Raw genomic sequence first — 26,650 nt, 5'->3', positions numbered from 1 at the left:
GTAGGAGCACCAAGCGTTGTCGTCGAGCCCCATGGGGATATTGTTGGTTCTTTTGGCGGGGAGGTTTGCCAAACCGCTGGCAAGAATTTCGTTTAACACGTAAGCTTTTGAGGTATTTAATGGCGTAAACTCTTCACTGGCGGGATGGTCCCTGAACTCTCTCCTTGATGGTTGATGGTAGGGCTTACCATGGCGCCTTTGCCATGAGTCTCCTTGATGGCCTCCAGCTTTTTGTCGCTGGTGTTCTGGCGCTTTAGTAGCACGGCCCACATATTCCTTCTCCTTGGCATCTCTTTGCCTATTCTCGGCGTTGCTCTCTTCGCCCTTTATGTAACACTCCGCTCTCTTGTTTACCTCCTGCATTGATGATGCTGGTTTTTGGGCTAAGGATTCGTTGAAATGCCCTGCTCTCAGTCCATTATGGAAAGCCGCCACGAACATCTCTTGGTTTGGATTTGAAACCTTAATGGTGGCCTCGCTAAATCTGGCGAGAAAGCTGCGTAACGATTCGCTGTGGTTTTGGCGAATGGAAAAAAGGCTAGTTGATGTGACTTTCACGTGTTTTGATCCGGCGAATTGGTGGATGAACTTTTTGTGAAAATCAGCGTAACTTTCTATTGAATTCCTTGGAAGGTTCATGTACCAACGCAAGGCTACATCCTTGAAGGTACCGGCTAGTAATTTACATTTTAGATGTTCCGGGGCGTTGATTATGGCAGTTTGTGTTCCTATTGCCATCAAATGCTCCCGAGGGTCAGTTTTTCCGTCAAAAGTAGGAAGGTGAGGAACCTTTATTGCTTATAAGACTTGAGTATCCCATAAGTGTTGTGCCAAAGGCTGTACGTCCATGACGCTCTCTCCTTCCTCCTCCTCTGAAATCATTTTCGCTTTTTCTTTCTCATGTGCTCTTTCGGCCTCAATGGCCGCAATTTGGGTCTGCAAGCGCCGTATTTCCACGACGGCGGCTTGCAAGGTACTAACACTAGAATTATCGTTATTTCCGTGTTCTCCAGCCATGTGGAGATGTTTAATTTCTGTCTAGTTCGATGTGATAGGCTGGGATCAAATGTTTTTACCGCAGCCCCGCGGTGGGCGCCAAAATGTTCTGGTAAAAACTCAAAGGGGGTTGTATTATTGATTATTGAAATGTGATTACACTTGGTCCAATCCCAACAACCCTGAGAGTTTTATAAGTCAGAAGTTCTCCCCTTTACAAATGAAAGTATGAAGCTATTTATAGACTGCTTAGCCTTCTTCTCCAAGCTAAGATTCCTAGAAATCCGGTCCTTAAAGACTTCTTCGGTGGTACAGCGGGAAGGTAGGGATGATAACCTTGGTCTCCAAGCTATGGCGGTTATGGGAAGTTGGTTTCTTCCTTCTCAAGTCAATCAGTTAACACATTGAAGAAGAAGATATTTATACGGTACGGGATTACCCTTCCGGGCGTTGCCACGCTGTTGTTAGCCACGCCTTGGCCACTTGTCGCCTAATGGATATTTAGGGTTTGCTTGATTTGGGCCTATCCTCCTTCTTATATTAATTGGGCTTATTGGATATGTCCTTAAGCCCATTGCCCAGTCCACTATCAAACTCAGAAGCTTAATTTATTTTAGAGTTTATGCTTGTCCTAAAATATATATATATATATATATATATATATATATATATATATATATATATATATATATACATGCACACATACATGCTAAAAAATAATAATTTTTGTGCCCCTAAGATATTGGTGCCCTGCTCGACCGCTCCTCCCGAACAACCTTCGAAAGTCCACTTCCTAAAGTAATGGGGTGAGTGTGTATTCACAATAGGACACATGTTAATCCATTAGAGTAGTAGAGGAACGAGAATGAATCCTCTCAATTTTTCTCAATTTTTACATCTCAATCATAATTAATTTTTCTTCATTTCTTTTAAATTTAAATATTGTCCTACATTTATAATCTAATGTTCTAAAAGGCCACATTATTTCCTCAATTTTTTTTCCACTTGAGAGAATCCTCTCTCGTAGAAGAACACTGTATCCTCCTTCCCCTCCCTTTTATTTTGATGTTTTTGGTCTTGTTTATGAGTTTCCGTTGTTGTTACCTTTTTTAATTCATAAATTAGTTTAGAGGCCTTTGTATTTGCACAAATTTATTGACTTTTATTTGACATTTAAGTTTGTCATTATATTAAGGTAGAAAATAAATTTGTCATATAAAATATTGTTAAAATATAAGTGAAATTATTGTGTTATTTATTGTAAAACTTATTAAGGGTCCGTTTGGCAAGACTTATTTTTGAGCTTATGAAAAATAGTTTATGCAAATAAATACTCCCTCCGGCCTTATAATTGTAAGTAAATTTCCACTTTTTAGATTCATTAGAAATCTAACGTATCTGGTCAAAAATTAAGCTCAGATACATTAATTATCCAATAAATCTAAAAAGTGGAAATTTGCTTATGATTAAGGTCGGACGGAGTAAAGTTTTATGATAATTTATAAGTCCCCACTAATCTAAAAAGTGGAAATTTATGAGTTTTTTTATAGTTTATTTTGGTTCTTATTTTTATAGTTTATTATATTATTATTAATGGTTGATTCTAATTAGAATAAACGTACATATTATTCTTTCTATAATCTTTTTTTATTTACTAAACTTTCTATAATCTTTTTATAGTTTCTTTTTATTTTTTTATTTTTTTTAAACTTCCTATAATTTTTTTTGTTCCTATTTCTATGCATAGATTCATATTTTTATTTTGTTCATATCTTATTAATAGAGTAAAATTACAATGAATGATATAAAATTTGAAATATTATTAAAACAAATAAGGACAAATTAATAAATTTCGTAGTAATCAAATTTTTTTTTTTATATTGATAGTAATCAATTTTATTATATTAGTAGATTCATGTTTTGTAACCAAAAAAAAAGAAGAAGTAGATTATCATGTCTGAAAATTGTTGATATTCATTGATAAAGTTCTAAAAAAATTGTTATTGTTGTTATTCTTCACTTAAAAGGGAAAGTTAAGATTAAATCTATGATTCACCAAAAAAATAAGAGTTAGGATCCGTTGACACCAGGTGTCAAATTAAAGTTTGACATCAAATTTAAACCGTTTATTTTATTTGATCAAAAAGCTCATAATTAATACGTGGTTCTATTTTTTGAGCATTATCACATACTATTATTTATTTCTCAATTGAAAATCTCAGACCTACTCTTATAAAATAAAAAAAAAACTCAAACCTAAAGAAACATGGTCCGGTGTAGTAAACTGGTGATACTCGTTGTTCATTTTCTTCTTATGATTACTAGTTTCTCTACCACACACTCAATCATTCTCTTCTTATGATTACTAGTTTGCCTCTCCATTGGATCACTGTTCACGTTAACAATTTATGCAAAATTTATTAAAACAATCCCAATTGGAGAGAAGCAATGAATCTAGGATTTTAGAAATATATTTTGGATGAGATTGATTTGATATGTGAGATTTTAATTGTGACAATTGAGTTTATCAAATTATCAGATTTGTTGTTAAATTATAATTCTCCTTAATATTTCAATTCCCAAATTTGAATCCTAAAGGAATATTAGAGAACAAATGGCATAGAGGGGGGAAATATATTGGCAACAATAATATAGATTTCAAACAATTTTTATTGTTAGAGAACCAACCGTAGAGAGGAGGAAGAAAAAAAATAAATGGGCAGCAATAATAACAATATACCCAAAAGCAGTGAAACTTAGAAGGAGATGATAAAAGAGAGTAACTAATTTGCTATGATTTGGGAAAGTAATGATCATGTGAAATTTTAAGTAAATAAATATGAACCTTTAGATCAATAAAAATAAATAGACAAGATTTGGTGTCAAATTAAAGTTTGACACTTGGTGTCAACGCATCCTGACTCAAAAAATAAAAAATTAATCCATGATTTTGATAATTTTAATCGTTAATTTGAGTTTTTAGTGTGTTCTAAGTGTCCAAAGCAATTTAAAACAGTTATGGAAATTTTTATGCGTCATTAAGGGTCAAAATCAGAGCTCCAATCGAGAAATATATAAATGAAGAGTGAAAAATAAACTAAATCTAATATTTTTTTTCGAAGCAATCAACTAAATCTAATATTAAAAATCAAATATTTCAACTATTTAATTAATCTAAAAGAAAATATTTGCTTAATTAAAGGAGTACCTAACTCTGATTGAATTTTGTTGTCCGTTTGGTGCGGAATGAATATTCCTATTGATCTTTAAAGAAATCCAAACAAACATCATCATTCATATTCAATATATCCATTAATAATATAGCTATATATGTAATGTAACATTGTTCATATACAGTGCCATTAGAGAACACAACATTAATCCATGGTTCACGACAAATACAATCAATCTCATTCAAGCAATTGTGGGGCCACAATTTTGCAGTTGATAATAGTACAAAAGGTTATCAATGAAATTTATGGTTTACAATCTGTTTTTTATCAATGAAATTTATGGCTTACAAAAATAGAAAGTTGTATGCAAACTGTTTAGGACATACATAAAAATAGAAAGGTTTAAATGCACTTTTTTAATCCTCCTATTTTTAAAAAAATAAAGTTTTGATCCCCTATTTTAAAAACCAATTTTTTAGTCTCCAATTTTAACTTTTTTTGAGTTTTGATCTCCCATCTCATTTTATGGCTAATTTTGTTGATGTGTCATTGTCATTAATGTATATCAGCGTCCACGTGGACAAATTTAATATTCATGTCATTATTTATTTTTAATTCAATAAAACTTATTTTATAAAATATTTTAATTATTAAAATTATAGTATTTTTTAAAAAGAAATCAATCAAAAAATAATTCAAAAACATCAAAAATCACATCAAAAATAGTTGTTGGTTATTTGATTGGGGCTCCTTCATTATTTAAGTGAGGAGGGTTCAGCCAAACCAAAATCTACCAATTAATGAAGTTACTTCTGATTATTTTAATTTTGTTTCATCATTAGTTGCACAATTGGAAGAAAATTTTGTTGTTTGTGTTGTGCATTTGATTCAAATTTCTACTTGTGTAAATCTTAAGAATTTGATGCATGCATGTGTTGGGTAAGCACTATTTTAAGGGGAGTTTTCCAGTTTTAGACGTAATAATTGTTGTTTAATGTCCAATTTTTTTTAACATCTGATATTTTTTCACATCGTTAATTTCCGCTATTTATATTTGACAACACACTAATGGCATTATTTTCACATAGTATTTATTTTCTGGTTGTCGATTTTAGAGTTATATGTTGTGATTACCGACCCTACTCCAATAAAATATAATAGACTATATTTTCAATCAAAAGAAAGAAATAAGTTTTATTTCTCCATGCAGGGGTGGCTGTGGTCCCCCCAAGTTTTTCTATAATTTTATAATATTAGTATTATATTAAGTTTTTTTTATATAAGTAATAATTAAGTCAATAAAAATTAATGTATTTGATTCATAATTTAGTTTAAATAGATCAATTTTTGTTGACTCAATTCTCTTATATAAAAAAGACTAGAGGGAGTACTATATATCTATTGGGTCTTTGTCTTTTATGTTAAAAAAATGTTCAAGTATGAGCTATGTTTGGAATGAGGCTTTTGAGTCAATATGTTTAATTATGTTTAGTTAGTAATTGTGGTTGCTTGTCTTTTTTGGCTGTTTTGGTGTGTAAAACTTGTGTATTGTTTTGTCAACGGTGCTAGAACTAGTTCATGTGCTAAAATGAGTTTTGTATTGGTTTTTATCCTATAGCATTAATCAGATTGTGTACTTTATCTTGCATTTTGAGTATTTCTTGTACTTAAAACTTAGCCCCCTTAAGTTTGATTCGTGGCTCCGCCCCTACATATAATCCATGGTGTGAGACTTGTTTAACCATGGTATATAGGCAATGTTTCCTCAGTGATTATGCTATCCACCGAAAATACTAAATAATTATCTGAAAACTTGTGAGTAGTTCGATACTTAAGGCCTTCAATATTTGATCGATGAACTCGTCCAACGGCAGTGATGAGTGTGCCAACAAATCATGTGGTTGCCAGATTCCCTCAATTGGTAATGGTCTTTAATAGAGATTTTGGAGTTCACATAAGAATAAACGTTTTGGAGTTTCCACGTTGTGAAAATCGACAATCAAAGAATAAATATTTTGGAGTTTTCACCTTGATTGTAATGATCTTTAATCTTCATTGTCTTCACCGACAATGATAATTCTCATTGTCTATACCGACAAATAGTCCACCATAAAGAGTACACTTCACTTGGAACTAAACCATCTCAAAAAATTTCTTCACTTGGAACTAAACTATCCAAAGAATTTCAATATCCAAAAACCATGCTAAAAAATTTATGGTGCAAATTTCATGTTGGCTTTCTCCAAAAGTTCATCAGTCATCGAGATAACCGTTTACCTTGCATAAATGACAAATAATGTCCGCACGCAATTATCACACACCTTGCATCCATGTCTATCAATGCTCGTGTGCCACCTGAACAACTTCATGCCTAAAACACTTTGTGTAACCCTAATTGTATCAACACACCATTGACTTGATTTTCCACAAGCCAAATATGTTAACCTTTTATAAAAGAAAAATGTTAAAGAGTACACCCAGTACACTAATTAACCATATAAATAAAGAAATTTCATCTTGAAAATTGTGCTACGTAACATACTATAAAAAGTTGTCATTCAAGCATTAATTGTGTTTACAATTGGAATCAAGGATAGTCACATGTAACAACGACATCAACATGGTTTGAAAACAGTTATGCGCGCAGTAGCTATGATTGTACGGAATACTAATCAATCAGCATAACTATATTGGTTTTTTGGTAACAAGCATAAGTACTATGTACTGCATATTAGTTGAGAGCAATTAATTCTAACAATATGATCAAAACTGTTATAAATTGACCTAAACAAGAGCGAGGAAGAGAGAAAAAAGGTACTCCCTTGGTTTTCTTTTTTCAACCTCTGCCATCTAGAAGAAGGGAGTTCTAGTAGTCCAGAATTCGGAGCGAGTTTTGCTATTAAGTAATTTCAGTCTCCTCCTAAATGCAGTTGTGGCAGATAGAACTGTGGTTCTTCCTAACAAACTCAGCGTCAATCATCACTAAAACAACTAACATTTGATACTCCCTCTGATTGTTCATAAGTAAAATTATATTGTTTCATTAAGAAATTTATTATTTTTACTAAATTATTTCTTACAATATATTAAATTTGCATTAAAATTATGCAGTCATATAAAAAATAGAACAATTAATGGAGTACTTTGGGAAGAATAACATTAAATAAAGTAGTTTATGGTAACTTTTGCTTATAGTTGAAGACAAATTTTTTGATTGACTTTTAATTTGCTTATAAACAAGGTCAGAGGGAGTAGTCTGTATTATTCACCACTAAGATTAAAGTTACATTACAATGATACATAATATATATATATATATATATATATAGGGGTTTTCTAACTTAGACCCTAGTTAGGTCTAAGTTAGCAAGGTGCACCTTTTCAATTGGACCAAAATACCCATTCTTTTTAATTAATTAACCAAAATACCCATCAATGGACGCGGATCCAGTGTCGTGCGCGTACCGAAGGACCATGGTTACAGACCGTTGATTTCCATCAGACAGCCAAGATCTGATCTCATCAAGACTGTCTGATCAATCCGACAGCCCAGATCATCCTGATCCATCAGATTCCAGCGCGTGCACCACACTGGATTACACCCTGGAGAGAGAAAAATTTGCTTTTTAAAAGTAGGACACGTGTCACACAATGGTTGGCTGGACGTGATTTTTGTTCATTTAATACTTTGAACTCAATTATTTCGTTGTAAATTAATTTTTTTTTTTTTTATACCAAAATTCATAATTTTTTTTTCTACAAATAGAGACTTGGTTCGTTTGATTTGGACACCGAAAAAAAAATGCAATTTTTCACTACCTTAATCTCATTTTTTGTCTACTAAATATGTTACTTGTGTGTTGTAATTTAACACGCACCACTCAACCAACTCACTGAAACCATTATACCAGGAAAATAGTAGATAATATTCTGAAACTTTTGGTATATTTTATGAAATTTTTGGAGACCTGAAACTATTTTTAGTTAATTAAATGAGATAAAACGGTAATTAAAAACTAGTGTTTGCTTCTGAAACCATTTTACAGGTAGAATGGTTGCACATAGTTGTATTCTGAAACTATTTTACTGGTAGAATGGTTTCAATGAGTAATTTATTAATTGTGTTTGCTTCTGAAACCATTTATCTGGTACAATGGTTTCAGAGAGTTGTAATCTGAAACCATTTTGCTGGTAGAATGGTTTCAGTAAGTTGATTATTAGTTATTTGCTTCTGAAACCATTTAACTTGTAGAATGGTTGCACATAGTTGTATTCTGAAACCATTTTACTGGTAGAATGGTTTCAGTGAGTAATTTATTAATTGTGTTTGCTTCTGAAACCATTTATCTGGTACAATGGTTTCAGAGAGTTGTAATCTGAAACCATTTTGCTGGTAGAATGGTTTCAGTGAGTTGATGTAAGGTAGTGAAAAATGAGATTAAGTAGTGAAAAATTGGGTTTTTATTTCTGTGTCCAAATCAAACGAACCAAGTCTCTATTTGTAGAGAAAAAAAAAATTATGAATTTTGGTATAAAAAAAAAAAATAATTTACAATGAAATAATTGAGTTCAAAGTATTAAATGGAAAAAAATCACGCCCAGCCGATCAGACAGCGACACGTGTCCTGCTTTTAAAAAGTAGATTCTTCTCTCTCCAGGGTGTAATCCAGTGTGGTGCACGCGCTGGAATCTGATGGATTCGGATGATCTGGGCTGTCTGATTGATCAGACAGTCTTGATGAGATCAGATCTTGGCTGTCTGATGGAAATCAACGGTTTGTAACCATGGTCCTGCGGTACGCGCGCGACACTGGATCCGCGTCCATTGATGGTAGTTTGGTTAATTAATTAAAAAGAATGGGTATTTTTGTCCAACTGAAAAGGTGCACCTTACTAACTTAGACCCAACTGGGTCTAAGTTAGCAGCCCCCATATATATATATATAGGTAAATATAATGGGCTAATTATGTGAGCCAATTACCTATATGGACATCCACTAATAATATTAATAACACTCCCCTTGGTTGTTCATCGAGGATATACCTCATTAAAACCTTACTAGAAAAAATCCAGTGGGAAAAAATTCTAGTGAAGGAAAAAGAGTATAACATTCTTTGTGTTTGAACATTCTTTGTGTTTGAACTGTCTCGTTAAAAATCTTACTAAAAAAACCCAATGGGACAAAACCATAGTAAATGAAAAAAGAGGGCAAAACACATATACCTCTCCCCGACAATTATATCCGAGACAAAGGAGACCAATTAATGTTATATATAGTTGATCGGGAGCTTTACTTGACGATGATTTTGTATAGAAAAGTTGATGAGAAAATTTATTTGATTGTGACTTTGTAGAAAAATCTCTTTTATCCGCGATATATTATTTTCTTCAAGTTTCTTGTGTGAGTACAATCACAAACCTCAACAAAAGCATACTGTCAACTTTCTTGATGTATATAGTCAATCTGTAACATTTATTTTAAAACTAAAGGAATATATTTAATAGAAAAAAAAAACATCAAAGTAAATTTCACGAAAATAATGTAAATAAATTAACGTGATTAAGATATTTTTAATAAAATATAAAAAGAGTTATTTTTAGAATGGAAAATGAATTACATCCTAAAAAATATGAAAAAGAAATTACAAATTTAATGAACTTATTATTACACATGTTTGTTGTACTTTTACTACTATACATGTAAGTAATATATTACCGGTGGCTTTGGTTCTCTAATTTCCACAAATGTTGTTTCTCTAAGAACAAAGGAACAATAGCAAAACAGCCGAACAATGATGATGGCAATGTGCACCCAATTAGGAGCTTGGACTCCAACACAATGCCATCTAAAGGCCTCATCCAAAACAGTGCTAAGAGCCCAAAAGACACACTCAATGCCACCTGAGAAGAAAGAAATTTTCAAGTCATTAGAGAGTTGGGTATCACAAAATGTGTTGCCACTAGCCAAACCTGTGGAGGAATGTTGGCAGCCACATGACTTGTTGCCAGATTCATCTTTGTCATCGGGTGAGTTCACCGATCAAGTGAAGGCTTTAAGGGATCGAACGGCTGAACTTCCAGACGATTACCTTGTAGTTTTGGTGGGTGATATGATCACTGAGGAAGCATTGCCTACATACCAAACATGGATAAACAAGTTGGATGGGGTTGGGGACGAGAGTGGTTCAAGTCTCACACCATGGGCTATATGGTCACGCTCTTGGACTGCTGAAGAAAATAGACATGGAGACTTACTCAAAACTTATCTCTATCTCTCTGGTCGAGTTGATATGCACATGATTGAAAAATCCATCCATTATTTGCTTGGAGCTGGCCAGGTAATATACTACATCTCATCACTTATTATAAGCAAAAAAAAGAAGCTTTAAATCTTTCCTTTTTTGAAGACCGAAGCTTGAGATCTTGGTCAGTACCGTATATCATTCATGTTGAATATTTATTTAATGTTAGTATTTCTATTATGGCACATGTTAAAAAAATAAATATGAAAAAATATATCGAAACTTATGCATTCAACTATTTAAGCATTAAAAATTTGTAGTATTAAATGCGAAAATACCATATTTTGATACATTATATCAGGTGCTTTTATGGTACATGTTAACATCATCCTTCCTTTTTTTTTTGTTCTTGTAATATAATGACTAAAAATTTCATCTTAAATGTGATCAAATTGAATATCTGGGGTTCGAACTCCGGCTCGTGCATAATATATGCAATGTTAGCATCACCCTTCCTATTATACCATTTGTTTAATTCAAAAATATTTAATGTTACATATTATCAATGATATGTACTTATTAAATTTAAAATGTTTTTTTTTGGGTCAAGTAGCCTAGTGGCTAGAAAATTCACCTTAAAGGTGAATAGGTGGAGTGTTCCGGGTTCGAACCCGGGCTCCTGCACATATAGTGTGATGTCCCTATCAAATGAGTTAAACTTACGGAAACAATTTAAAAAAGCAAAACAAATATTTTTACATGAAATCTATTAAATTAATTGTAAATAACTTTCTAGTTAATGTGAAATTAATCTATATATATAAAATTAATTATTTTAACTTCTTCATAGGTAGTGGGGACAAGGTTTACCAAATAATCCTGAGATTGAGGTTATTAATAAAATTGACTTCAAGTGAAAAATAAATAGTTTGGATACCGTAAACAACTCATAAGGTGGATAAGTGGGATGATCGAAGTTCGAATTTTGTTCTCCTATTCTATATATATAATGCAATGTCCCTAACAACTGAATTAAGCTCATAAGAGCACTCTGTATATGCTTTAAATTGACTAAATGATTGTTCGTGGTGTAGGATGTGGGTACAGAAAACAACCCATACATGGGCTTTGTATATGCATCTTTTCAAGAGCGAGCCACATTTGTGTCACATGGAAACATGGCTCGGTTGGCTAGAGAGAGGGGTGATTTGGTACTAGCACGCATGTGTGGAACCATTGCTGCAGATGAGAAGCGTCACGAGAATGCATACGTTAAAATTGTTGAGAAGCTTTTAGAAGTGGACCCAACAGAGACTATGATAGCCATATCAAATATGATGCGGCGCAAGATTACAATGCCCGCGCACTTGATGCATGACGGGCAGAACCCACATCTCTTCGATAATTTTTCCGCTGTGGCACAACGTATTGGCGTGTACACGACTAATGACTATGTTGATATTTTAGATTTCTTAATTGGACGGTGGAAATTGGAGAAGATTGAGAATTTGACAAGTGAAGGACAATGTGCACAAGAGTTCGTGTGTGGACTTGCACCTAGAATAAGGAAACTCCAAGTACGTCTTGATAACCACCGATCGACCAAGATCCACCATAAATTCTCTTGGGTCTTCAATAAAGAGGTGTCCTTGTGATTTGTGAAGTTTTATAACCTCCACTGTTATGTCGCTTTCCTTGCGATCCAAAGTTATTGATAGTACTATCACATTAATAACACATGTCTGAGTAAATTACTTGTCAATAGCTTTCGGTGGTTTTGTTTTGTATTACTGTAAAAGGAGACAATTGTCTATTGTACTTAACTCTATCGATAGAAATATCGTATTTTATATGTAGGAGTTGAAATTTGAATTCCAAATATTTCACTTATTCGTTTTAAAGGTAAAATTAAAACCACCAGATTATCTGACAAAAATAAAAGCAAGTGACACTTTTCTCGGTAATTTTCTAGCATATGAAACGTATTCATATACCACGTTCCTTGGTAATATTTTGTTTTTTTAAAGTACACAAGATATGATTAAAAGTAGAAACAAAAAATTTTAACAAAAAATATTTGTAGGAGACTAAAACAACATTCAAGATATTTATAAGACAAAAAACTTATTTAACCCTATAAAAAAAAATAGATATAGCAACCAACAATGCAGAGTTAAAAGATAGAAATCAGAGCATAAAACAAATAATGTTATTCAAACCTAAATATTGACATCAAATATAAGTACATACGTTGTTTTATATATCACCATATAAATATGGTGAATATTATTATTTATTTTTTAAAAAGATATTTTAAAAAATATTACTAATATTATAAATTACTTTTGTAACACAAATACATGTCTCTCATTAATTAGTTGATTTTACTACTCTAACTTATGGCATATGTTAACTATTGTATAATCAAATACTTCAAAAGATTTAATTTTAATATTTTTAATACATATATATCTTTCTTTTTATTTATCTTTTTAATTCTATAACTGGTACAAATTTCTGCTCCCTCTCCAGTGATATACACAATTGAGTTAGCAAGACTTGAAACTTATTTAGTATATTTTTTTTTTAACCACTTAAAGAACGCACTCCATTAAAGAGTTACATATATATTATTTCCGGAGCAACAATATTGATGCTTTTATTTTTGGTAATCAAACACTAATCTACATTGATAGAAATCTTCATCCCAGTTTGGCAGTGACCAGGAACGTTGCATATGAAATAGTTTGCCCCGCTAGCTAGCTCGATTTCGTCATTTCCTGTTCGCAACACTTGAGCACCTGCCGGGGTCTTGCACCGTTTGTATCCATTTTCGTCCACGGCAACCAAATTGTGTAGCTTTGCATTGTAGTTGAAAACTGCAAAAAAAAAAAAAAATATATATATAATACCAATTTACAGGGTACGTAATATCAGATAACTCAACCACTAACTACCAATTTTATGTATACAAAGTAAATATTTAAATTATCGAAATTTAGATAAGTTTTTAACAAATTATAAAACTAAAATAAGTGAATTAAAACATATATTACAATATATTGGGAAACATGCGGTGGTTTGGACATTATATATGGCGTGCTAGGAATGATAACGTCTTTTCGGTAATAGAGGTAGGCGCGGAAGAATTATTCGACAAAGTTCAAATTACTTCATGGAAATGGTTGGTAGCTAAGAAGAGTAAAACCTCATGTTTGTTTTATGAATGACGTGTTAATCCTTGTAATTGTATCGCTCGCTAATTTTTTTTATAGGTATGTATAGACTTGTACTTTTTCTACTGAGGTGGGCTAAGTATCTCTTGTACTTATTTCATTTCATTGTTAATAAAATTCATTGTTTGTTGTTCAAAAAAAATAAAATTGAATCCCACGATGATTAAATTGAGTCCGATAAGAGTTTACTACAAAGAAAAAATATTCTTACAAGTCGATTTTGTTAGATTGAATTAAATCTATTAACAAAATTTAATATGGTATTTAAGTGTATCGATCAGATCACACAGCAATTATATCCACACACAAAGTCAAATAAATAAAACAAATATAATAGACGAGTTTCTTTGTTAAAATATGGTTCTGTTTAATTTGTGAAAATAATTTCTTTTTACATTTCCTAAAATATGTGTTAGTTTTGCTTTCAACAAAGAAAAAAGAGACTCTTGAGGTGAACAATTATATATCTTGATTAGTTTTGCGTTTTTGAAAATAATGAAAATGTCAAAAGAATTATTTTGTTTATTTCTTTAAATATGATATTGGAAAAACAAAAAAAGAATAATCTTCAAATGCATCATCTAGTCACAATAACTCAATTTCAATGTTTAGTTTCTACTTTTTTGGTACAAATGTTTAGTTTCTACTTGTTAACTTGTAAAACTAACACGGATTTTTAAAAATAAAAAGTAGAAAATATTTTCACAAAATAAAAATAAAAGTAGACTAATGTTGCAATTTCTTCCAAAAAAATTTTAAAAAATATTGAGAAAAATGGAATACATTCATATATAATTAAGGGGTTGGGATCCTCTCCATAGCTTAAAAGAAATGGAAATTGGAAATACTAAAGTTTTGATGTATAAATATTCAAATAATGTTAATGATTCTCGAAAAAACGTGCATTTATATCATTGATTTATTTCAAAACTATAATAATGGACAACACAATTTCTTTTGGAAAATGAAGAGGATCTCTACTCATAATTAAGAATGTCAATAAATGCTTACAAATTATAGTTTTTTGGCCGATAAAAAATATCAAAATTTTACGTGGTTCAAACTTCAACTATGTGTGTAAATTTAAACTTACCGAGTACATCGCCAGCTTTAAACGTTTTACCATTGGGCCAACTCACAATGCCGAAGGTCCATCCCTTAGGTCCTCCAACTTTGTGAGTTTCTGCATTAGTATTTTTAGCTATAACAAAAATGCATATCATTGAAATCACAATGACCATGTTCATTGATGCACTGCCTCTTCCCTTAGACATATTTGATATTCTATTTTAGTGTAAACAATAAGTGCCTTAGAGCAAATTTATAAGTGAAGGTTAAGACTTGTCCTTTTTTAATACTAAAATTTTTGTTGACCAATCTGTGGAGCTATGGGACCAAAAGTGTTTTCAATTAATATTATGTAGATGGAATATTGATGACAAACACAAGCAGGGACAGGTTGGTGGCTTTTCATCAACATTTAAGGTCAATTATTAAATATTTCTTAATTAAATTAAGTGGGGTGCTCACATGTGTGTTTTTGGATGTGGTGCGGCTGAATCGGCACATCACTTATTCCTATCTTGCGGTTTTGTTGCTTCTCTATGGGATTTAGTGCGTTCGTGGATTGACATTCCTTTGGTAGATTTCGTCTGTTTGCGTGATCACTTTATTCAGTTCACATCTTCAGCAGGTGGATCTCGAGCGCGTCGATCTTTTCTACAGCTCATTTGGCTTGTTTGCGTTTGGGTTGTATGGACGGAGAGAAATCACCGATTGTTTCGAGGCTCAGCAGATATGCCCCATGTTTTGTTGGACAAGATCAAGCTGTTTTCATTTAGGTGGTTGAAGTCGACGAGTATTACGTTAGCTTTGAACTACCATAGCTGGTGGTCTAGTCCTCTACTTTGTCTGGGCCTTGTATGACCTTTGTATATGTTTTGTTTGTTTGTTTCATCTTGTAAACTTCTGTAGTCTACTTCGGTACGTCTTGTGCTGGGGAGTCTGGTTTAGTTAATATATATCTCATTTTGCCTTGTTCAAAAAAAAATTAAGTGGGGTGCTATTAAATAAAAAATATTTAGATTAATTAAATATTTTTCACAATATTTTCTGTTTGCAATTTTATTCCCTTGCTTCAAAAAAATGCTTTTTATTCCCTAGAATATCAAAATAATCATCGGAATTCTCCTAAAGTTTGCATTTACATTTTATGTGTTACTAATCACTATTAATTATAAGAAAACAAAAAGCATCAAATCTTAGTCACTATTATAAACAAAATGTAATCATTTTAAAACCATTTAATATTGTTATTTTAAATATATTTTCATTAATTGATAAGTGCTAAAAAACGGTGATTTTACCTATATTTTAAAGTTTTATTCGCTTGCTTTAAAAGAAATTTCGTATCAACAACCCAACTAATTGTAAATATTAGTAAATTAGTCAATTATGCTACCTAATTTCAACACTTTTGTTAGGTAATTTTGAATTTAATGGATTTTGGAATGAAGAGTAAAGATTTCGAGTTTAAGTTGGTGGTTAAGCGACGACAAAGTGAGGCTAACCAGAAAGTGAAGAAATTTAAATGATCCCACTGTTGCTTAGCGACCAATCCGTCACTAAGCGAGCTAAGGCAGTTTAACTAAGCTTGGAAGTACTTCAGCGTGAAAATATCTACTTTGCTAAGTGAGCCACTTTGTCGCTAAGCGACAATCCACTTTTTGCCACTTATAAAGGTAACTCATACTTTATTTTATGGAATCCATTAATTTTCTACAACACATAACATAAAAAATAGCGGAAGAAAAGACAAAGGTGATGGAGAGCGGCCAAGAGGAGCGGAAGAACCATCATTTATCATCTTTCCATCTCTTTCTAGTATTGTATTGTAAGGTTATAACCATATATACTTATGAGTAACTAATTCACTCTATTATTGGTATTAGATTTAGTTAATTAGTTATTATTCTCTTGTAAACTCTAAATCTCGTTGGTCATATATAATATCTATTTCGTTATATTGATGGTTTATTCCTATACTTAATGTTTTTTATACATAAAACTTTAAAATTGAATATTCAGATAAAAAAAATACAATATTTTTTCCTAATCTTCAATTTTGGAAAATAAAATCATCTTAAGTGTTCCGAACTGAACTAAAGCACAATGTACCTAAGGTTCAACAGAGAAGACAAAGGGCAATTGGTCATCACATGGATTCAACCAATAAGAATCCACTATAGCTCTAAAATTGTACTATTCTCGGTCCAACGAACGTAGTAGAATTATCACTCTTTATGCATACTCATGAAAAGTTTGGCCTATAAATACATATATCCCTAAACCCAATGTTATGCATGCAATCTTTATTCAATTTACTTAGTATTTTTCCCTCTTTCAAATATTAACTTGAGCGTTAAACCAATATTGTAGGTTCATATCCCCTCCATACACTAGCTAAGACCATCATATGTACCATCTATTTCTACCATCTTTGGCTACGTATTCGATTGCTTGCTGAAAATTTGTCAAACAAAACAAATTGTTTGCGGACTATATTTTATTTTTGCCGACGATATTGTTAGCCAAAAAAGACATATTTTCATTGACTATGAAAAACAAGAATACTTACATTTGAAACCCAAAAAATATTCTTGAACTCTGTATATTGAAACTGTATACTGAGATTATGAGATTATGAGATTATAAGATTTAGAGCATTTTTAACTTAGAACATGTTTGAAATAATTTTGGTTTTTAGTTTTTAAAATGTGTTTTATAAAAGTGTTTTAGAAAACTATTTCTACGAAGAAAACCAAATTTTTTGAACCAGTTTTACTTTTTTTGTTTTAAAAACTCATAAACGGAAAATAGTTTTTGAAAACACTTTTGTAAAATTGGATTATTAATCAAGTTTTTTAGTTTTTAAGTTTTAAAATGAATATATATGCAAAATGTTCTTGTACTTATGGGTCATTTGAATTTTAGTCCCTACATTTTAAAAATCTTTAAATTTGCCACACTGCACTTTCATTTTATTTTAAAAATAGTCACTAGGTCATTTTTAAGCTGATGTGTCATAATTTTGAACATGTGGCACTGATGATTGGGCTTAATACATGCTGACTCATAAAAAAGATATATTGGAAGGACAAAAATGCCCTTAATGACCTAGAAATCAATAAAAATGATTTTGCATCTTTGATCATATCTACACATTCTTCAATCGAAAGATCAAACAATTCAACCAAAACTCATAAATCAAATCTACACATTCTTTAAAATAAAATATAGTGCACCGGCAAAATGAAACGTTTTTAAAATGCAGAGACTAAAACTTAAATGACTCGTAAGTGTCGGGACCTTTTGCACATTTAAGCCTTTTTAAAAACTAAAAAATTGTTTTTGAGAAGGGAATCAAACAAGACCTAAACTTTTATTATTAAGTTAACATATCAAGAAACCAAAAAGATGTGTTTATTACATTTGTATTTCAGTTTTTTTTATTAGCAAAATATTTACATTTGAATTTAAGTAAAAACATCCGATTTAATAATATCGACAATGACATTTGATTTTGTTTTGAGGTTTAGTTCATCTCTGCTTCCGGGTTCTAATTGGACTTGGTTTTGTTTCAGGCTATTGATGATTTTGGTGGTGAAATTTTTGCAGATGATTAATTAGAAATCTTTTACTATTTTCCTCTTAAATCTTATGGTGGCTCTTGAGTGTGTTGAAGGTAGTTGGGCAAGGAGGGAGATGAGTTTGTTTTCGACCGTCCGATTAAAAGAAAAACGGATGAGATAAAAACGGTGGGAAATAGCAGTGGGTGCTTCAAAGTCGTCCGATCATTTTTCAACAATGTGATTTTAGTTTTGTGATTTTCCACGTACCCCACTTTTAATAAACATTTTTGCTTCTTAAACATGATAGCTCAAGTGACTAATGAGCTCCCCAATAAAGAATAAGCTTTTATGGTGGGAACAATTTTTGGCTAGATCTTACTTACCTCGCTGCCGAATTATAAATTATCGCGACCCCTTTCCTAGAAACCAGAGAGTTAATACAAAAAAATAATAATTTACTTCTTCAATTTTTTTTCAACAATGTGATTGTTTACTGCGTTAAACATTTACCATAGAAAACATACTCGAGGATATTTTTTAGATTTCAAAATATAATTTTTTCAATGCAAATTTTTTTGTTTTAGATTTTTTTTGTATTAATCCTCTGATTTTCAGGGAAAGGGGCGGGAATCGAACTCGGATACTCACAAATCATTAGTCCTAAAGAAAGCTCATTAAAATCACTTGAACTCAATGTCTTAGTTAATTTTAAATTTCTTAATATATACTGTTAGAGCACAAATTAGCAACAACCATATTTAATATAGGGTCTTGTCATCGAATGTTTTAGGACACTCTTTAAATATCTTAAATAGTATGTTTTTATGAAATTTTTATAAAAATATATGAAGTCAATTTATTAAGAATTTAAAAATTTAACTTTTTGAATAAATAATTTCTTTAAATTTAATGCTTAAAGAGTATCTCAAAACCGTTAGCCTTTCTCATTAATATATTGAGGTAAAATCCAATTATTAATTTGATGTGATCTATATGGTTGACAAGTTTAATGATTGTCCATATTAAATGTCACCTAATGAATAGTTAGGTGCTTCACCTTTCATTTAGTTGTTGGTGGCTATCGGCATGGCGGGAGACTGGTAGTTGGGATCGTCTTTATTTTTATTTTTTTTTCATTTTTTTTGTTATTAAAGTTTTTAACTGTTTTGCGGTATATAAAAGAAATTTAGACTCACTTAATGTCACACTTTTATATTTATATTACTAAAATTATATAAGGGTCTTGCTAACTAGTGCCCCCAAGGCACTAGTTAAGAAACTAAAAGAAGAAATAAAAGAGAAGTTATGCATTGAAAAAAATTAAAATTTAGACTTTTATGTGTTGACTACACAATACTCAAGATAAACTTTTTACATTTAAATTCTTAAATAGTGTTTCTGGAACACTATTTAGCATTTGCCATTATATAATAATAAAAAGAAATGGAAAGAATAATAAACGGAGAGATACTAACTCTCAAGGTGGTGGCTGCTCAAGAGAATGTGCAGTGTACGTAAACGCCAAAATGCACCTTTCATTTAGTTGACATTTTGAAGTGAATGGATCCTCTCCTTCACTCTCCTCTCCATCTCTCTCAATCCTCTCTATCTCTCTCTTAATTTCAATCTCTCTCTTCAATAAAAAGTTTTAAAATAATAATGAGAGAGAGTGAGATTAAGAGAGATAGAGAGGATGGAGAGAGATGGAGAGGAGAGTGATGGAGAGGATCCAAATCCCATTTTGAAGAGTTGGAGACATTTATATTAAGGAAAATGCTAAACAGTGTCCCCGGACACTACTAGTTAAGGATACAAATATAAAAGTTTTATCTCATAAATTGTGTATTCAATGTTTTAATGATGTGAAAAGTTATTCTCTCTCATCATTAACTTTATCATTTGTTTCCTTTTTTATTATGCTTAACTAGTGCCCCAGGGGCACTTAGCATGACCCTTATATTAATATACAAGGCAATTGCCGGTGGAACTAATATATTTGGAAAATTGGAAACAATTAATTTATATCCATTGTCACATAAATTTAAGTGGTACTAATAAATTTGAAAACGATAATTTATCTTTATTAATTTTTCAAAATGGGTTTCTCAATTTATGCACATCTATTCAACCGGTAAAATGCCGAAATTATTAGGTTGTCGTGATCCGAGTTCGAATCCGGGATCTCATAATTATATGTGAATTTATTTTTAGTGGATTATCATTTCATCTAAGACAAAAAAAAAAATATTTTATGCCTAAAATATTTTTTTAAATCTATTTTAAAATATTGAAAACAATGTATGATTGTTAGTCCTTTCCCATATATAAATTGCTGCTCGGTTCCTCACTTCCTCTACCTCATATTCAACTCAATTGTTTCTCTTAAACAAGGGAATTGCAAACAATATGGTGATGTTAATACGTTCACATGGGCTACTACCACTTGCAACTGCAAGAACCCCAATACAAAGCCACCTAAAGTCCTCATACAAAATGGCCTTAAAATCCCAAAAGACACACTCTATGCCACATGAGAAAATAGAAGTGTTCAAATCACTAGAGAAATGGGCATTAGAAAGTATTTTGCCACTGGTCAAACCAATTGAGGATAGTTGGCAACCCCATAACTTGTTGCCAGATTCATCGTTGTCATCGGATGAGTTCATTGATCATGTGAAGGCCTTAAGGGATCGAACGGCTGAGCTTCCAGACGATTACCTAGTAGTTTTAGCGGGTGCTATGATTACTGAGGAAGCACTGCCTACATACCAAACATGGATAAACAAGTTAGATGGAGTGGGGGACGAGAGTGGTTCAAGTCTCACACCATGGGCTATATGGTCACGCTCTTGGACCGTTGAAGAAAATAGACATGGAGATTTACTTAAAACTTATCTCTATCTCTCTGGTCGAGTTGATATGCAAACGATTGAAAAAACCATCCATTATTTAATTGGAGCTGGCGTGGTAATATATACTTGTCAAATTATATACATGCACACAATATAAATTTTATGCTTGCACCACAATTTTTTTAAGATTCCACATTTTTTTAAAAATTAAACTAATTGATTGTTGGTGGTGTAGGATTTGGGTACCGAAAACAACCCATACATGGGGTTCATGTACACATCCTTTCAAGAGCGAGCCACATTTGTGTCACACGGCAACTTAGGTAGGTTGGCTAAAGAGAGAGGCGATATGACACTTGCACGCATTTGTGGGACTATTGCTGCAGATGAGAAGCGCCACGAAAATGCATATGTGAGAATTGTGGAAAAGCTTCTAGAAGTGGACCCAACAGAGGCTATGATGGCCATAGCAAATATCATGCATCACAAGATTACAATGCCCGCACATTTGATGCACGACGGGCAAGACACATGCCTCTTTGATCATTTCTCTGCAATAGCACAACATATTGGTGTGTACACGACCGATGATTATGCTAATATATTAGAGTTCTTAATTGAACGGTGGAAATTGGAGAAGCTCGGGGGATTGACAAGCGAAGGGCAACATGCACAAGATTATGTGTGTCGACTTGCACCTAGAATAAGGAGACTACAAGAACGTCGTGATGAGCGAGCAAGCAAAATCAACCACAAATTCAAATGGATCTTCAATAAAGAGGTGTCCTTGTGAAGTTTTAAAGTCTCTCCCCAATGTTAATTTTTCTTGTGATCCAAAATTATTTTATAGTACTATCACAACTTGTTTCTCTCCCTCACTTCAAGCTTTATTCTTCTCCTCTCAAACCTTAACCTTATATCATCGCCACCCACATCTGGCCATGCTCCACCACTGTTTCCATTGGCCATAAAATCATCACCAGTTTTTTATTTTTTATTTTTTTGTGATCTACACTTTTAATCATTTGAATCATTTGATTTTCCTTGGTTCCTTAATGTGGGGTTCTTTACTTGGTGCTCAAGTTTTTTTTTATCGTTGTGATTTTCAGCAACTTCAAGTTTTTAGCTACAATAATGGATTTGTACATATTCTCTCTGGTCATAAATATAAGTATTTTTTTCCAGATTTATTGAATAACTGATGTATTTGAATTATAATATAAGACTAAATACAACAATTATTAAACTATAATGCATTGAATCAATTATTAAAAATGAACAAAAAATAATGGGACCATAAGTGCATTTAATAAGTTAAAACAAAATATTTAGTAAAAAAATAAAAGTTAAAACAAATTTTAAAAAATTTAATTGTAGTTTTGGTCCCTTATTTTCAACATTTTACATAATTGGCCTTCTATTTTAAAATTGGCTTAATTGCACTTTTGGTCCTTATCTTTATTTTAGGTTTCAAGTTGGTCTCTTATCTTTTAAAAGTTTCAAGTTGGTCCCTTATCTTTTCTGCAGGTTTCAAGTTAGTCCCTCCGTCAAATTTTTCACCATTACCGTTAAATTTTGACACGTGGCAAACAAAAACCACCATTGAAAAGATGACACGTGTCCAAATTTAACGGTAATAGTGAAAAATTTGACGGAAGGGACCAACTTGAAACTTGCAGAAAAGATAATGGACCAACTTGAAACCTAAAATAAAGATAAGGGACCAAAAGTGCAATTAAGCCTTTAAAATTTGACAGTTTTAGTCCCTCCATCATATTTTTTAACTATAAATTGACGATGTGGTATGTTTTAAATGATGTCGTATAAAATCTGATGATGAGAAAATATCAACATTGACGAAATTGTAAAAAAAATCTTTTATAATCTTAATTTGAACTAGGTCATATCACACCATATTTTAGACAAAATATTTTATGGGGGGATGAAAATTGTCAAATTTTAAAATAGAGAAATAAATTTTGCAAAATGGCAAAAATAGGAGATTAAAACTGCAATTAAGCCAAAAATCTAATGATTGTGGAATCCAATTAGTAGTGGGATATACTATATATCTTTTTGTATCTATCTCGTCTTCAAATAAAAGGGATCTAAATTCAATAAAAAAATACAGCACAGAACAATAATTCGTACACCTTAATATTTTGTTATATTTTATTCTGACCTTTGTCAAGATTTATTATAATATATATATTAAAGATAATTACTCACGAATAAAAAGTAGATGGATAACAAATTGTCGCCAAACTTTTCAGTACAACAAAATTAATCATCTAAAAAACTACGAGGACAAACATTGTTATAGATAAACTTTTAAACTCTTTTTAAAAGATCCTAACATCTAATATTAGAAAATAAAAAATACTCCCTCCGTCCCAAAATAAATGACCTAATTTTGACTTAGGGTCCGTTTGACCTAGCTTTTTCCCCTTCTTTTTACTTAAAAGTAAGAAGTTAGGTCAAACAACAATTTTTAAAAGCTATAGTAAAAAAAATTGTTTCTATATGTTAGGAAAATTATAATATATTATCAAATATATTTTTTAACCCTATTATAATAAGAAAAAACAATAACTTTTAAATTTTTTTTATAAAAAAAATTAAGATTTACCAAACAATTTTAACTTTAGTTAAAAAGCTATTATTTCTAGCTTTATGATTAAAAGAGCTTCTACACCTAAAAAAAGTTAGGCCAAACGGGCCCTTAGTGTACTATTCATATGATCTTCTTTGATCTTATTTTTCTACTAATATATACATGCAAATATTAGCATATGAGATGTTGTTTGATTTGTCTCAATGGGTATTTTCAAAATATACAACTTTTATAGTTTTTAATAATACATAACTAAAAATATTAACGATTAAAGATGGGCATTGACAAACGTAAACATGGTCAAAGATATCATTTATTTTGGGATAGATGGAGTAACAAATGCAAATAGTATAAAAACACTATTGATTTTAATAATTTCACAATAATATACAATATATATGCAGATCCAAATTACTGCAAACAAGAGTCCGTGACTATGGATTTTAAATATCTCTATAATATATTTATTCTCACAGCACACCACACAAACAAACATAGCAAACAGACAAGTTATATATAGAAAGCCACCTCACCAAACACTCCCTTTACACATACATACATAATTGAACAAATTAACATACAAATAACTAGTAGCATAATATTGTTATTTTTGGTAATTAACGAGATCAAGACCACTAGCTAATTGACCATTAATTTAATTAATTAACTAATTACTGCAGTCACTTATAGCTTGAACACACACTAGACTGCAATGATGGAAACCTTCATCCCAGATTGGCAGTGACCAGGAATGCTGCATATGAAGTAGTTCTGCCCTCTTGCTAGCCTGATTTGGTCTTTCCCTGAACTGAACACTTTAGCACCTCCCGTCGCCTTGCAGCTGTTGTGTCCGCTTTTATCGACCGCAACCACGTTGTGTGTCGTTGAATCATAGTTAAAGACTGCAACAATTAATTACCATATCCAAGTAGTTAAAAGGTTTAAATCAACTTCTAATCCGAATTTAGTAGTTCCCTCCGAGTTTTTCTCCATTTTTTGTTTTAATAAAAGTCATTTTTACATTGTAATTAAATTGACCGTTCACCTAACTTAATTGTGTCACGCGATGTCAACATAACTTTATAAGGAGTTATCAACTTAGACGAAAAAATATAGGGACACCGAAATCTATAAAAAGAAAAAAAAAAATAGAGAACTCAAACCGCACCACAGTCGCGATACTTAGAGAAACAAGTGTGTTTAAGCCTAATTAAATTGAGAAATTAAAATTAAACTTACTTAGCACATCACCAGCTCTAAACTTTTTTCCATTAGGCCAAGTATCAGTGTTATAGGTCCATCCACCAGGTCCTCCAACAGTGTAGGTTGCAGCATTAGCACTTTGAGCCAGAACCAAAAGGCAGAGCAGTGAAATTATCACAGTGGCCATGTTCATAGATGCACTGCCTCTTCTCTGAGACATATTCTCTCTTACTCTTAGACTAAGAATCTTAGGGTAAACTATAGATGATGCCTTAGAAAATTTATAAGTGAAATGGTAGTGTTGGCTTGAAATGTTGAGACTTACCTGTTTTTATAATGGAATTGGTTGAGCTATATGGGAGGACCAAAAATGTTTTTATATTAGAAGAATAAAAATTGTTTAAATGTCAATTCAATTTTACTCTTTAATGTCAAATTAATTATTTTTTTCAATTATATGTTCAATGGCTTTATCATTTCGTCTATCAACAAAAAAAATACTATTACACTACTCCAAAAATATTATATTCTACTTTACAATTATAATGATTAGATATACCGAAATAGTTACATGCTTGGTGGTGGTTCAAGATAAAGTTCAAAGTTTTCGACTATTTAACCCTTTACTTTTGAGTTTGTCAGTTTTGTAGCTTTTACCTTACATATCTTTAGCTTTATACTTATTTTTTGTATCTGACATTAGTTAGCATCTAAATTATGCAATGCATTGTGTTTAGATTGTTGGTTTTAATATATTGTTCTTTGGTTAATTAAAAAAAATATAAAATTATCGTATCTTTCGACTATAATGCAATATGTCTTAATCTGTGTGCAATAATCTTTAACAATATTCATTTTAAAACGAAACAAGTACGTAAATGGAATATTGAGGACAACGTACACAATTATTAAATATTGTATTTCTTAATTAAAGTTGGAATATTACTAGTAGGTATCACATTACCATCCTCTCCTTTTTTTTGGTACCCTTTGTTTAAGATAGGTTTCAATTAAAAGATTTAAACATAGTTTGATTCACCATTATAAACATATCAAATCTCTTTGTCTCATTATCTCCAAAAAAATTTTATCAAATCACATTATCGATATTCTTTTCTTTTATCTATTAATTTAGTTGTTAGATTCACACACTATAAATGTGGTATGTAGATAAGTGAAAAATTTCAAGTACAACTCACAATCTCTTCAATAATATTACTAGTAGCCTATCAAGTATCATCTGAACTCCTCTTTCGGGACACGTCATTTCCCTTTTTAATCATACATATTGATGAGAAATTGATAAAGAAACTAAGTTGAAAAACATTTATCATTAAAGACACTAAAGTAATTTGATACTTTTTTTTTTAAAAAAAAAAACAACTAGGAGTATTATTTGCCAACTATTCAAAAGAAAAAGAATATAGGTGACACTATCATGCAACTATAAAAAAATCATTAGTTAATCTCGTTATCTCCACAAGTTAAGGAACTAGCTAAGTTCAAATCAACCCCCAACTTGTTTTATCGCTTTGAGAAATTTCAAATCACCCCTATAACTTGATTGATTTATCGCTATGCTTTCAGAGAAAATTTCTTGTGTTTACTTAGTCTTCAACTACATTATCTTTACACCGATGACAGTGACAATGGTCGCGTTGTGAGTGTGCTGAGTAACCTGCACTGGAGCGCTGCATATCTT

The 26,650-nt window shown here is 31.5% G+C and overlaps 4 protein-coding genes across 4 annotated transcripts; 2 read left to right on the top strand and 2 right to left on the bottom strand.

Moving 5' to 3' along the window:
- Positions 1–9,864: 9,864 nt before the first annotated feature.
- LOC123909357 (stearoyl-[acyl-carrier-protein] 9-desaturase 6, chloroplastic-like) lies at positions 9,865–12,313 on the top strand. The gene is made up of 2 exons (XM_045960194.1): positions 9,865–10,508; positions 11,507–12,313. Exons 1-2 carry the CDS (start codon positions 9,963–9,965, stop codon positions 12,065–12,067), a joined length of 1,107 nt encoding a protein of 368 aa, XP_045816150.1. The 5' UTR covers positions 9,865–9,962; the 3' UTR covers positions 12,068–12,313.
- A 540-nt stretch (positions 12,314–12,853) lies between these two features.
- Positions 12,854–14,959, bottom strand: LOC123909356 (basic blue protein-like). Its single transcript, XM_045960193.1, has 2 exons — positions 14,742–14,959; positions 12,854–13,291 (listed from the first exon to the last, which is right to left on the bottom strand). Exons 1-2 carry the CDS (start codon positions 14,920–14,922, stop codon positions 13,092–13,094), a joined length of 381 nt encoding a protein of 126 aa, XP_045816149.1. The 5' UTR covers positions 14,923–14,959; the 3' UTR covers positions 12,854–13,091.
- Positions 14,960–20,640: 5,681 nt separating this feature from the next.
- Positions 20,641–22,317, top strand: LOC123909353 (stearoyl-[acyl-carrier-protein] 9-desaturase 6, chloroplastic-like). Its single transcript, XM_045960191.1, has 2 exons — positions 20,641–21,246; positions 21,367–22,317. The coding sequence occupies exons 1-2, from the start codon at positions 20,686–20,688 to the stop codon at positions 21,922–21,924; spliced, it is 1,119 nt and encodes a 372-aa protein (XP_045816147.1). The 5' UTR covers positions 20,641–20,685; the 3' UTR covers positions 21,925–22,317.
- A 1,774-nt stretch (positions 22,318–24,091) lies between these two features.
- Positions 24,092–25,291, bottom strand: LOC123909355 (basic blue protein-like). Its single transcript, XM_045960192.1, has 2 exons — positions 24,985–25,291; positions 24,092–24,647 (listed from the first exon to the last, which is right to left on the bottom strand). The coding sequence occupies exons 1-2, from the start codon at positions 25,166–25,168 to the stop codon at positions 24,448–24,450; spliced, it is 384 nt and encodes a 127-aa protein (XP_045816148.1). The 5' UTR covers positions 25,169–25,291; the 3' UTR covers positions 24,092–24,447.
- Positions 25,292–26,650: the final 1,359 nt, after the last annotated feature.

Source organism: Trifolium pratense, linkage group LG2 (genome assembly GCF_020283565.1).
Source record: "Trifolium pratense cultivar HEN17-A07 linkage group LG2, ARS_RC_1.1, whole genome shotgun sequence".
NCBI lineage: Eukaryota > Viridiplantae > Streptophyta > Magnoliopsida > Fabales > Fabaceae > Trifolium > Trifolium pratense.
Note: the sequence above shows the minus strand (reverse complement) of the source record. Positions and strands in the feature narration are given on the sequence as shown.